Source organism: Taudactylus pleione, unplaced genomic scaffold (assembly GCF_031769625.1).
Source record: "Taudactylus pleione unplaced genomic scaffold, aTauple2 ptg000044l, whole genome shotgun sequence".
NCBI lineage: Eukaryota > Metazoa > Chordata > Amphibia > Anura > Myobatrachidae > Taudactylus > Taudactylus pleione.
This window is the reverse complement of record NW_028284446.1, coordinates 9,098,411-9,112,625: the sequence shown is the minus strand read 5'-3', so window position 1 is coordinate 9,112,625 and position 14,215 is coordinate 9,098,411. Positions and strand designations below refer to the sequence as shown.

The 14,215-nt window shown below is 45.0% G+C and overlaps 1 protein-coding gene across 2 annotated transcripts; it reads right to left on the bottom strand.

The window, feature by feature from the left end:
- Positions 1–7,225: 7,225 nt before the first annotated feature.
- RPS15 (ribosomal protein S15) lies at positions 7,226–12,722 on the bottom strand. Of its 2 annotated transcripts, none has more exons than XM_088460386.1 (4): positions 12,617–12,722; positions 11,895–11,980; positions 10,953–11,187; positions 7,226–7,376 (listed from the first exon to the last, which is right to left on the bottom strand). In XM_088460386.1, exons 1-4 carry the CDS (start codon positions 12,617–12,619, stop codon positions 7,263–7,265), a joined length of 438 nt encoding a protein of 145 aa, XP_088316512.1. In that variant the 5' UTR covers positions 12,620–12,722; the 3' UTR covers positions 7,226–7,262. The 2 variants fall into 2 exon arrangements, with proteins under 2 accessions (XP_088316512.1, XP_088316511.1); XM_088460385.1 differs by lacking the exon at positions 12,617–12,722 and adding an exon at positions 12,333–12,413.
- Positions 12,723–14,215: the final 1,493 nt, after the last annotated feature.

Sequence of the window (14,215 nt, the reverse complement as noted above, 5' to 3'; positions counted from 1 at the left end):
CAATCAGACCTCACCTGCCGAGAAGTCAGGTGAATGACAGGCCGGTACAATAATTTCCTGATTAATATGGAAATCAGAAACCACTTTAGGAAGAAAAACTCAGGGCGAGTTTGTCTTCCTAAGCACAGCCCTGTCCAGGTGAAATATCAGAAAGGGAGGACGACAGGAGAGCGCCTCCAATTCTGACACCGTCCTGGCAGAAGCAATAGCCAGGAGAAAAAGAGTCTTAGCTGTTAACCACTTGAGATCCACCAAATCTAGTGGTTCAAATGGAGGACCCTGGAGGGCCTGAGGAACAACCGCCAAATCCCAAGGAGCCACTGAGGTGAACAAAGGGAGGTTGAATCCGGAGAACACCTTGTAGAAAGGTGTGGATATCCGGTAGCGGAGCTATCCTTCGTTGGAACCACATTAACGGTGTAGAGACATGTACTTTCAAACGAGGCCACGCGAAGGCCGAGGTCCAATCCCGTTTGAAGGAATGCCAGAATTCTTGAAATACGAAACACCTGAGGGTCGTAATCCCTTGAGTGACACCACTGGAAATATGTATGCCACACCCTGTGCTATATCCTGGCTGAAGCAGGACGACTGAGCTAGAGAATCCCTTGGACCTTAGGATGGATGTCTCAAGAGCCACGCCGTCAAAAACAGACGATCCAGGTGCAGGTAAAGACAAGGACCCTGAGACAAGTCCAGATGTTGAGGCAGCAGGAACGGAGTATCAATGGAGAGACTCCGAAGATCTGAGTACCACTGACGTTTGGGCCAAGCTGGAGCCACCAGCAGGACTGTGCCTCTGTCTTGCTTGAACTTCTGAGGAAGCAGGGATACTGGAGCAAAGAGGTGCACAAACTTACTGACAGGGCGTCCACCAAGCTTGCTTCGGCATCTCTTGTTTGGACCAGTACACTGGTAACTTGTGATTGTGTCGGGAGGCCATGAGGTCCACCTCTGGGAGGTGTACCTCAACTCAACTCCACTAGGAGTTGAAACACCTCTTGGTGAAGAGACCATTCTGCTCGATGCACGCTATGACGGCTGAGGAAGTCCGCTTCCCAATTGAGAACTCCTGGAATAAAAATTGCCGAAATTGCCGGGAGGCGACACTCCGCCCATGTCAGAATGTGGGACACTTCTGTCATTGCTATCAGACTTCAAGTGCCTCCTTGATGGTCGATGTAAGCCACTGTGGTGGCGTTGTCGGACTGAACCTGCACAGGCTTTCCCTGAAGAATGTGACTTGCCATCCTGAGAGCCCTGTACACGGTCCAAAGTTCCAATATGTTGATGGGCAGGGCTTCTTCGACTGCTGTCCAACGGCCCTGAAATGAATGAGGACCGGTCACTGTGCCCCAGCCCCGGAAACTGGCGTCCGTAGTGAGGAGTACCCAGTCCGGGATCCAAAAGGGGCAACCGTTGGTGAGATGAAATGTAAATAGCCACCAAGACAGAGACAGGCGCACCTCTGGAGAGAGCACCATCGTCTGAGCCTTGATCCGGTGGGTTAAGCCATTCCATCTGGAGAGGATCAGCCACTGCAGGGGCCTTGAATGAAACTGAGCATATTCCACCATGTCGAATGTGGACACCATGGACCCTAGAACCTTCATCGCCAAGTGTACTGACACCAGACGACTGCGGAGGCATCTGCGCACTCACAGTTGCAGCAAGGAGATCTTTTCTGGAGTTAGGAAGATTCTCTGCTTGTGAGAATCCAGAAAGGCTCCAAAATGAACCATCCTTTGTGAGGGAATTAAGCTGGCCACACACATAGCGATATTTTACCCGATCTGGCCAATTCCGACACATTGGAACGACAGATCGTGTAAAATATGGCCAAATCCTGAGAAAATTGCAAGTCCCCACTCACGATCACGATGTGCGTCCCCGCTGGTTGCACATCGCATCGTCAGATCTGCCGTGCAGTAGGGCAGATCTGACAATCTAGGAAAGCGATGAACTGTGAAAGTCTGGATGCAGGAGAGATCATATGAAGATCGGACACCAAATCGTGTGCAGAGCTGCCGGGGAGAGTTTCAAGGGAAATCATATACATCGGCTGATTGTGTGCAGATCGGTATGTGTGTGGGCACCTTTAGGGAGGACTTTTTCCAATTGATCAGCCACCCATGCGCTTGTAGACAATCGATCATCAGGTGTATGTGGTGTTGAAGCACATCTGGAGAACCCGCCAGCAAGAGGAGGTCATCCAGGTATGGCAGGAGTCATATACCCTGACTCCGCAGATGGGCTGCCTTGACAGCCATAACTTTTGTAAAGACCCTTGGAGCCGTGGATAGGCCAAAGGGCAGCGCCTGAAACTGGAAGTGTTGGCGCAGAATAGAAAACCGTAGAGAACGCTGGTGAGAAGGCGTTATGGGGATATGCAGGTAAGCATTCTGAATGTCCAGGGATACAGTGTAACCCCCGGGTTCCATAGCCAGTATGATGGAACGTAAAGTTTCCATCCTGAACTTGGGCACCCTGAGTAAGTTGTTCAGAGATTTGATAGACCGATGAGACCCATTCGGCTTCTGAACCAGAAACAGAGTAGACTAATAACCAGTCCCTTTTTGAGATAGTGCAGTGGTTCTCAAACTTGGTCCTCAGGACACAACACAGGTCACGTTTTCCAGGTCACCCAGCAGGAGCACAGGTGTAGTCATTACTCACTGACACATTTTAAAAGATCCATAGGTGGACCTAATTATTTCACTTGTGATTCTGTGAGGAGACATAGAAAACATGCACTGTTTGGAGTCCTGAGGACAGAGTTTGAGAACCTGTGCGATAGTGGAACTGGTATAAATACCCCTGCTTTCAGCAAAGACTATGGCTTCCTGGATCTGCAAGGCCTTGTTCTTGTCGGAAGGAGGGCTCGTTCAGAAAAACTGGTGAGACCACTTCTTTTACCCAAGCATCCTTGGTGGTGTGACACCAGCACTGGGCGAACTGAAGAAGTTGGCCTCCCACTCTGGGATCCCCCAGAGGGATGCCCGTCCTTCAGGCTGAGGGTTTATCCTCTGACTTGGAAGCAGGGTGTCTGGCCTGTTTCTTAGGCTTGGTGGTCGATTTGGTCGCTGATTGTCTAGGAAAAGACTGTCCTTTGGGCTTTCCCTGAGAACGAAAGGAAGAGGTTCTAACCTTGGAAGGTGCAGATGCTGATGGAAGAAACAATGACTTAGATTTTGCCAGTGTGTCTACAATTTTGTCCAGGTCAGGGCCGAACAATATCTCCCCATTGTAGGGCAAGGGCTCCAGGCCCTTTTTAGAATCAGCATTCGCTCCTGAGAGTAAATCAATTTCAGGCACGCCTCCACCTTCCTATCCGTAGAATCCTTCAAGGAAGAAATGGAAGGCATAGGTAGTGTAGCACTTTTAATCAAGCGAGTAACATGAGAATCCACCGCAGGAGGCAATTCCCACGTCTTACAGTGCCCCTCAGGTAATGGATAACATGAGGCCAAACGCTTTTGCGGCCGATACCTCTTACCAGGTGATTGCCAAGCCTCCGCCATATATGGTCTACCAGCTCGTCAGAGAGGAAAAACTGCTGAAGTCACCTATACCTGTTTAAACGGAGGGTGTTTGGATTTAGGAGTAGGTTCATCATCTTCTATATCTAGTATGGATCGGACCACCCGCACCAAAGCAGAAACATTAATATTTGATTTAGGCTCAACCTCCTGTGGAGGGGAATCAGAAGCATCATCCGACGACACCTGTGTCTGATAGTTGTGAGAGTCTGGGATGACAACACAGGGCGTTTAGATACTTTCTTAGGTCTTTCATTCTGCAACATGGTTTGAAAGGCCATAGAGGAAGCTTCCAAACTCCGTACTGAGTTAGATAAAACATCCACCCAGGGCAGCAATATAGCTTGTGGTAATCCCCTGAGACGGAAGAATGGTTTGTTGAGATAACCCTATATGGGGCAAAACTGCCAGGCGACCCGCAATGGAGGCCAGGATTTGAGGAAGACAAACACCCAAGGGGGATCCTGTCCCGTTGTTGTGGGGTTTGAGGGTCCAGGCAACCGATAGCACCTCGCACAACCCATCGTGAGTTAAATCCTCCTTACTCACCCCTAAAGCACATAGCCTTCAGGATAGCAGAGTGGGTGTAGCATTGTGCTCAACATCCTGGTCTGACAAAATTATATTATATATATATATCACGTTAGCAGACTTGCATCACACTTGTAAGCAAATGTAGGAGTGCATTGGCACATAAGTTAATGTAGAAATAGTCCAGAGCCAGCACATCTATATAAAAAAAAAAAATTTATAAATTCAAAAAAAGGCATCAAAAAAATGTCTGCATATCCATAATAAATTTTCAAGATGACAGGGCACCAATATATCAGCCAGACTAGAAATAACACATCACGCTTGCAGAACTAAAAAAATACATGGCTGATGACACTACTGCGTGACAATATAGCACATCAGCCATGTATTTTTTAAGTTCTGGAAGCGCGATGTGTTATTTCTAGTCTGGCTGTGAGTTAATGATGTGCTTTTTGTTGCTATGGTGACGCATGTTTTTCATACGTCACCTCCGGTGGTAGTTGTTTGAAGCCCGCTGTGTGTATATTGGTTACCTTGGTGATGCCTGTTTTACATGCGTCATATCCGGTGGTGGCTAGAGGTCTGCACAGTGTATTATGTTGTGCAGACAACAGTCTGGCTTCTGGTAGTGGCTCAGAAGGAATGGCACGCAGGTGTGCGCGCATTCAGAGACAGGCGAATGTGATTTACCAATTGTGTCACAAGGCTGCTGGGTATATAAGCACAGGGTTTGGTAGTGTGACTTATAGAACCACCTTCGGCAGGAGCCTATCACCAATGTCGGGTTCTATATCACCAACGGCTGTTGGTGATGGTTACTGGTACCGCACTGCATATATGATGAGTATTCATTGGATCATTGCTGTTCGATATATTGGTGCCCTGTCATCTTGAAAATTTATTATGGATATGCTGACATTTTTTTTAATTTATAAATGTTTTTCTATGGATGTGCTGGCTCTGGACTATCTAGTGGAAAATCAGGTAGCGCTACACTGTTCATGACTAATGCTAAGAATAGCTGTCAGACCCCACTTAAAAACGTATACAACTCACTGGTCCAATAATATGGCACCGTGCAGCACAACCATATGCAAGACTTCTCAAATATTGTAATCTATATATGTGAGGTCCAACAACCACAATAACTACACCGGTTAGGGCAGGTAGTAAAGGAAAGGGATAGATATAAACTTACAGTTGGGAGAAAAGATAGTTAGCGCTAGCTTAAGTCACATACAATGCAGAATTATATACTGCAAATTGGCACTACAATCAACTGTCCAGAGTCAGTGTCTGGGAAGGCTATAGCACTGCATACACTAACCCAAGTGAGAGGTATGCATGGGGACTGGCCCACACGCCGTCATGGGAGATCTGCGACGCACCATCCAAGAGAAAATGGCCACCGGAGACCTCAGAGGGGGTATGGCCACAGGAGGAAACAGCTCAGCAAAGCCAGACCTCATTGGAAAGGCACGCTGAGGGGAGCAGCCGCTAAACAGGGAAGGCTATCTCCCCTGGCTGACAATTAACTCTTGGGACGCAGGTTCCCACACCAAAAAAATAATTCTGTCCCGAGACCAGAGGAATGACTGCTAATACATGGGTCACCGCAAGCGGTGACCTGCCTTGCCTGTCCCCGTACATCCAGCCACAGTCTGGGTTAACACTCAGGGCCTGGCTAGCACAGACCCCGAGGTCCCGCCGAGAAACCCAGATGAGTACTGGCATTATGGCGCCAGCAGGGTGACGGAGCGGCAATGCAGATGGCCTATGGCCAGTCTACTGCTGCACGCTCAAAAGAGGGGGGACGGGGGGGGGGGGGGGTGTTGGGGATAAAAAAATAAATAAAAAATAAAAATAAAATAAAATTAGCTTTAAGCAGCCCCCCTGCATAAAGTGACCCGACTCCGGCCGGGCACCAACATAAACTAAGGTGCCTCTGGCTCGTAGGGAGGATGGACCAGTGCATCCTGCCCGGGATCCAGATCCAACCTACACCCCAAGGTCTCCTTGTGGGGCCTATGGACCCTGAAGAAGAAATATTACTTTTCCAGCATCATAGAACTTGTGATAACAGAAATGGTTAATTGGAACGGTATTTAATTATATTTGGTACAAAGGAAACCTTGGGGCAGACTAAAATTATCCAGTGTTTACCACCCAGGTAAAGCTTTGAGTGTTACACTCAGAGCTATTAAATTATTAGTCAATTTCCCAGTGTGGTAAACTGCAGGTAGCGCATGTTAATCCGTAGTTTTTCCTACTTGATAAACCCAAAAAACCCCATCACTCAGAATTTTCCCTCGCAGCTTCTGGAGGAAAAATCCACATTAAGTCAACCCTCTGGGGCTTAACGCAGAAGTTCCAAAACTCTGCCATTACAGTCCATTTTTTAAAGATATTCATGCTTAAGCATGTGACTTAAATCAAATTGACTGAGGTGCTAATTATCTATCTGGTCTCAAGCATGGATATCCTTAAAACCTGGACTGTAATGTGGCATTTCGGAACCTCTGGTGTAAAGCGCTGGGATCTGGCACTTTATTGAATAGCGCAGGACTGAATACTAGCAAACTGAATTTTCCCCTTGGATTGTCTGAAAAATATCTTGAATCAGATTTACTAACAAGTGACATTTGAGTTTTATAACAAGCATCTGAGAAGCCTTTTAACTAGTTATTTAAAACCGGGTAGTTCTGTAACAGGAAAGGTTTAAAGAAACTCAAACCACTTGTGGATCAAGGACTCAAGATTGCTACTGTGTAACTAGTATCAAACAATGGTCTTGTTTGTTTTTGTAGTTATGCAAGTTAACCATCATGCCATTAGGTGCAAGGTTAGGCGAACTGTCTGCACATAACTAAAATAGGGGATCATTAGGATTTCTCAATTGCTCTCTTCAGTATATTACATATGTGATAATTCAGATGCGATTTTCTTTATCCAAGTGATGCATTGTTGTAGCCATCATCCAACAAAGCACCATTTTGTACATTTAGTTATTGGTTTATTAATATACACTAGTAATGGGCTCAAAAAGAGTGACAATGATTTTGTGTGTGCAAAATAACCAAAGCAGTTTTAATCTAACCAGCACTCGCACCATACATAAAAAGGAACCATAATAGACATTAAACTGAAGACAGTTGTGACTGGAAAGCCTTTATTTACATAAACAGCAGGTTACTTCAGTGGAATGAACCGGGAGGAGTGGGTGGCACCAATACCGGGCCTGCCGTGTTTCACAGGCTTGTAAGTGATGGAAAACTCGCCCAAGTAATGGCCAATCATCTCAGGCTGCAAAAAATAAAATACAATGAAAACATTCAGGTCAGACCTGCAATTATCGTTTCTGACTCACTGTCTCAGCATAGGAATTAGTTACCCCATTTGGCACTCTGTCTCCCTTCCCCCATCCCTTATGAAAAATGATTCCATTTACAAAATGGTACAGATCTGTTAACAAAAAGTCCCACATGCATGAATACATCCAAAAAGGTTTATGCAACACAAGAGATCTTCCCACCACCAGAAAGGTTTTTCAATCCATATAGGACATAATGAAGTACATTAACATGTGGCAATGAGGAAAAGTGGAATTATGCATACAAATTTCATTGAAGCATTTAAGAAAACTTAATTTGGTCTGCCACACCACACTCTATTTTATTTCTCTATTTTTATGGTTTAAAAAAAAACTTAGATGAAAGTTTTTGTAACAAAAACTTGGTGTCAATTTTAAGTTATTTTTTGCTATCATTTGGTATCTGTTTTGGTTTATTTGTATTCTGTTATTAAGAGCCTCTGTGAAGGCTTCAGTGTATATTTTTCATTTATGGAATAATTTAAAAAAAAATAAAAAATGGATGATCTATCTCTGAATTTGAGACAAAATTGAAGCTTCAATGCTTGAAGCAGCAGCCAGGTGTAGGTCCATGTAATTTCCTTTGAAACATCAGTGCCAGTTATCACTGTGATGCACCATAAGGGAGAATGCCAAAACAAGGGCATTTACCAATACAATACGCATTAGCTGCAGGCTGTACTCTAGAGCAGTGGGAGCTTAGTCTTAATTTTGGTAACGCACCTTAGCTGCAGTACTACCGAGTCAACTAGGAGGAAGTGACCTCTAACAAGTGCTCGCCCATGGCATCATCAATGCCATGGGTGGGGCCACAGTGGTTTTTCAACCACTGTGCCGCAGCACACTGGCGTGCCGCAAGCAGTCAAGTGTGCAACAGCGATCTTGTATTGTAGTGTGTTTTATTCCTCTGGAGGCCAATGTAGTGTTTTATTCCTGTGGAGGTCAATGTGTGTATTTTTTTATGTGGGATCCAATGTGTATATTTTTTCATTGGTTATGCACACCACATCACCGGATGGTGTGCCTTGGCAATTTTAAAATCTTGTGTAGTGTGCCTCGATTTGAAAATCACTGCTCTACAGCGATCATCTGACGTGCTTCCCCGTGGTTTCACCCACGGCTTCTACGCTACGACGGAGCAAGCAATTCCCGTCAAGCCCTGCCGGAAATCACACATCAGCCCTGCCTATATCTTTTGCTCCTTTACTGCACATACTTCCTTGGAGCCGGTAATTAACAGTGAAATGGGCCTGTGCCTAAATTGTATTTACAAAACTACAATAATATCACTGTACTAATTAAATGCATTTTTATTTTATCTAACATTTTCTTCATTTTCATTAAATTACCTTCAGTTCTGTTATTAGCCAGATTTGTTTTTCTACAAATTTAGAAGCTCTTCATGAGGTTTAATTTTACTAAAGTAGCTCACACCTCAATTAACATTAGAGACCAGAGCTCTAGAGAAGGGGTTCCCAACCACAGTCCCTCAAGGCACACTAACAGTCCAGGTTTTAAGGATAGCCATACTTGAGCACAGATGTATTACTAAGTACATCAGTTATTTTAATTTAACCATCTGTGCTCAAGCATGAAAATCACTAAAACCTAGACTGTTATAGTGTGCCTTGAGGACAGAGGTTGGGAAACAATGATCTAGAGCAGATCAGTGTGTACATAGAATGCAGTTGTCCAATTATTTCTTGCATTTAGGACACAATACACAGGATTGAATCTTAAGAGCCCCATACATCAGGCGGACGTTTTACTGATCAAACCAGAACCACCGACAACCATTGATGATTGCCAATCAGTCAAGAATCTGAAATGCTTTGGGGGGGAATTCAATTGTTTTTCTTGCGCCCACCACAAGCAATTTAATTGTGCCAAGGTTTGGGGCACCAATTGCCACAGCTGCACAATTCTGCTTGCAACCTCCTGAAGTGGCGAGCAGAAATGTGCAATAAGGTCTACCGTTTGGACACCCTAACATGGACTTTAGCCACTTTAGGTGTGTCAAAAGTCATGAACATCCGATCAAAGAAACAATAGAATTGCTCTGACAGATGCCCAATACTTTGGGTGCCCCCCAAAAAAACAAATGTAATCCTCCCCTTCTGATTTGCTTATCAGGATCATATTTATCATGATCAACAAATCAGGAAACTCAACATGTTGGATTGCACGGATGCCCTGCCGCTGGAGATCGGGGAATTGTCCCAATCTATCGCTGATGGATTGGCGCCTTTACGCTTGGCTCTGATCACTACTTTTTCAAGAGCAGTGAGATGCATACGGATCAATCAATAAGGAAGGATGGATGCAAACTTTCTCCTTCAAGCACAATGTACAGTTGATGTTGAAGTGAGCACAAAACCACTCATACGGGGCTGCAAACTAAACGTTCAATGTAGGGTGTCTGTTCAAATTAGTTTCAAATATTTTCTTGAAAAACTTACATTTTCTCTTAAGCTTGGCTACAGTTTCTGCTCTTAAGTATTTAATCAGTTGCCCCACTAACAAAACTCAGTCACATCACAATTGTTAGAAAACAATGTCTTCCATTAACCCGTGTTTATATAAAAACAAGCTTTTTATTTATGTTTATTAAAGAACACCACAGTACACTATCAGACTATAAATAGAGGCAAACGATCAAACAGAGCACCAGTGAAGAAGGGAGTGGACTAAGGGCCTGATTCAGAGTCGCTCGCATGATGTGTATTCAAATTGCGTAGGCAGTGCTATCGCACAGCATTGCATTAGCACGCCCAGTATTTCTGAGATAGCGATACGCCCACTTGTGCACATCGTCCAGGAAGTGTATGCAACCATCGGTAAACCGAGTAACATTGGATGCTATCGCTGCTTTTGAGGTTGACCATACCCTTCCGGAAGCACTTCAGGTGTAAAAACCAGCCAGCTGACATGTACTATGATGCTGTCTTTTAATTATGCACACCTCTAAAACGCTGATGAGATGCTCAGGCACGCCTACATTTGCACCTCCACTCCCCTGTTTTTAGTGGCCAGCCCCTGTTACCACCTACAAACGGCTTCCTCTGTCACTCAAGGTATGCACATGGGCACAATGCAGACCATCGGCAGCAGCGAGTGTATGCATCTTAGCGAGCGGGTCTAAATGAGCTCCTAAATTCCAAGCTCTGGAGCAAATGCATTTCCCAGAATGAATAGCCAGGATGGTCTCCCAGAATAGCCAGGATGGTGCATCCAAGTCGATAACTTTCTCTCTAATGCATCCCATACAGGGAATAGGCATATTGGCCACACACAGGTTACGCAAAAGTACTGATCTGGTCATTCAGGTGTCACAATTAATAGACAATAGATGCCAACAATGCAGCAATAATTGTCCCTTGAGTTTGCTGTACACAAACTGTAAATTAGCCAAAGACAGTGAGCGGCCTGCTTCTACATTCGAAACCGTTCATAGTTAGCTACAAGATTCCAAAGCCATCACAGCCCCTAAATTCCCCAAAACTACTCACCTTGATTTCAACTTGGTTAAAGGTTTTGCCATTGTACACTCCCACCATGCTGCCAACCATCTCTGGCAAGATAATCATGTCTCTCAAATGAGTCTTGATGACCTCTGGCTTCTCCATGGGAGGGGCTTCCTTCTTGGCCTTTCGCAGACGCTTCAGAAGGGAGTTCTGCTTACGGCGCAAACCTCTGTTCAAACGCCGACGCTGGCGGGCACAATACAGCTGCATGATCTGTTCACTAAAAAAAAAAAAAAAAAAAAAGTTGGGAAAGCAGCATTACAAATACATGTATACTCAGTGACCGCATAACCGTTTACACAGTTACAAGAATAAACATCTAAAAAAAAACCCTGCGTAAAAATTAAAATTGTAGAGTGAAGCAATAAGGTGCCTTTAGGACGTAAGAGTACGATTTAGCAGTGTACTACTACAGCAGGGGTGGACAATAAGGGCCTCTTCAGCTGCTGTGATAATACACATCCCGGCATACCCTGACAGTTTTGCTAGCAAGGCATGCAAAAACTATGCCAGGGCATGCTTGGTTATGTAGTTTTGACAGCAGCTGGAAGGCAGCCTTTTGCCCACCATTGTACTAGAGATGTATCATCAGCTACAATGGAGATTCACCTTACATCTACCAGCAAGACCATATGATAAAACGGGATGTAGTTAGGAGACAGACTGTTGCAATGCCCCCGGTCTCAATACCTACATTGAAATGGGTGGGTTAGGTTTAGGGAACGTAGCTGAGTTAGGTTGGGGGGGGGGGGGGTTAGTTTTAGGCACCAAGTGGAGGTTTAGGGGGGAGGGCAAGTATACTACCAAGCTTTGGGATACCGCTGTCCGTATTCTGACAGGGAGGCATCCCAACAGCTGGCGCATTACATACCCATTCTGATAAAACAATGAACAACAGCTGCTGCAAAACCTCACAAAGTTACTTACTAGGACATATCCAGCAACTGGTCCAAATCCACTCCCCTGTATGTGAACTTCCTGAAGGTCCTTTTCTTCTTCTGCTCAACGTCCGCCTGCAAGAACATAACAGATAAATAACAGCCAAACGAAACAACCATACAGGTTGACAGGACATCATTTGCATACAATTACAGTTTAAAAAAAAAAAAAAAAAAAAAAGAGGGGGGCCACAATAGGCCTTAATGTCATGAAAATATACTCCAGGACTGGTGGCAGCCTGACCGGCGCTATCCTTATGTAATAAGGTCTAAGCTGGGGGTGGGCAATAAGCGGCCCCCCCAGCTTGTGTATAGAACTACACATCCCAGCATGCCCTGCCTCAGTTTTGCTATTTGGCCATGCTAAAACTGATGCAAGACATGCTGGGATGTGTAGTTCAACAACTAGAGGGCGCTTATTGCCTACCCTATCTAGCCGGCCGGGGAACATGGCCAGGCCACCACTCAGACAATGACCCGAGAGCCCGGTGTGAGGAAGCTGCGTAGGGGCGGGAGCCGGGACTACTGCCGAGCTGCCAGGGCCCAGCGAGGTTTCATCGCTCCACGCTGCTGCAATTATCCATCATCCATACGCGGGCGGTAAGGTACAGGACGGGGAATGTGGCATCCGGCCGCAGGGTGACACAGCGCCAGCTCCCCCGTGAGAGAGGATGACACCGGATTACAGTCAGAGATAGAGACAGCACCCACCATCTTGTCAAGATCTTGGGGAAAAAGAGAGAGATCTCGTTGTGTGTTACATTTATCGCGAGATGTGGAGACGCTTCCTTTACACAGCGTCACTCGTCACATCCGGGGTACAGTACGCAGTGACTCAGGCTGTACGCAGTGGCGTCATCGGGCCACCATTTTGGCTGAGCCTGGCTGTGTGTGATAATAGGGTTGATGCTAGATCCTATGTGCTCTATTCTAGTCATAACCGTGATAACAGTGTCTTCTACATTAGAGAGACGCACGCCAGCAGTTGAGCTCTGGTTGTGTTACCTGCACTGGTAGAGAGCTCGGAAACAAAATCAACACTGTTATGTTGAATAGAATTCGTTTTTTATCTACATTAGTGTGTATATATATTTCTTATAGAACTATTTTTCATACTTCAGCTAGAGCTATCCAGTGAGGTTATAGTGTTGAAATAGTAAAGGTTAATTGCTAATGTGATTGGAATGTGATGAGTTATGTCATTTTTATTGCAGTTCAATGACTTATAGTCTGTGTAGTGTTTAATCGTGCTATAGCTACTAATTTCCTTACCTAAAGGAGACGGAAGGCTACTTAGGAATGAGGAAGTGGGAGAGATGGCTGAAACTCCCTGGGGAAAGGGCTTGAGTATATGGTTAACTCTCTCAACTTTCCCAGTCAGGATAGTATTCCCTATTTAGGAGGGACGGGGAAATGGATTGTCACCCTACAGGGAGATTATATAAAGCTGCACACAGAGGCGTCACTAGGGTTGGTGTCACCCGGTGCTATAACTCATGGTGACACCCCCCCTCCACAAAAAAAAAAAAAATCAGGACCAAGGTGCACAGCTCGGCACTATTTCCCCCCTTTACCAGTCCACTACTCACACTGCAGTGCTCCTGCATAGAATGTAGGAGTGCACTCACCAGAATTTCAATCAAATAGGTATCAAATATCTTTTATTCCATCATCAAAAAAGTGTTCACCAACGTTTCGGTCCTCTCAGGACCTTTGTATACACACACGCACACACACAGCAGTGGGGGGTGCAGCACTCCATGCTCTTACATAGAACACAACTCTAGCATTAGATTTGCAACGTTTCAGGCAGTCATCAGGCTAAGAAACACAAAATAACACTATAACAATAGAAAACTACCATTCACCACATGTATGCCGAAGCCTGGACCACTCACCCGGAGCGGCCGCGCCCGATCAGTAACAGGTTTCAACCCTTCACCGTAACATCAAACAACTTAAACAACATGATAGCAGCAAAACAATTACATATTATAAAAAAGTATCACTATACTGCCATTGTATCTAATGTGCATATAGTCAAATACATATATAATTATAAATGAACAATCACAGTAATGTCATAACACGTAATAATTATCTATATATCAGGAAGGATAATTAAATTATACTGTAAACATCACTAAAGCGAGAGATGCATTATATCCTCTTATAGTCAATCACATATAATACAATGTGCTATCTATATTTCATATCATATGGTATGAAACCACGGTTTCCCCAGACAGCATGCCCCCCCTTCTGTGTCCAGCCAGCCAGCCAGCCTTCTGTGTCCCCAGACAGCATGCC

Excerpts from the sequence above, each read along its gene's own strand:
- RPS15 (XM_088460385.1), bottom strand. The coding sequence starts at position 12,356 with ATGTTCCCCGGCCGGCTAGATAGG. Across the intron at positions 11,981-12,332 it reads TCCCCGGCCGGCTAGATAGG|GCGGACGTTGAGCAGAAGAA; the intron begins GTAGGCAATAAG and ends ATGTTCTTGCAG. Across the intron at positions 11,188-11,894 it reads CAGTTGCTGGATATGTCCTA|TGAACAGATCATGCAGCTGT; the intron begins GTAAGTAACTTT and ends TTTTTTTTTTAG.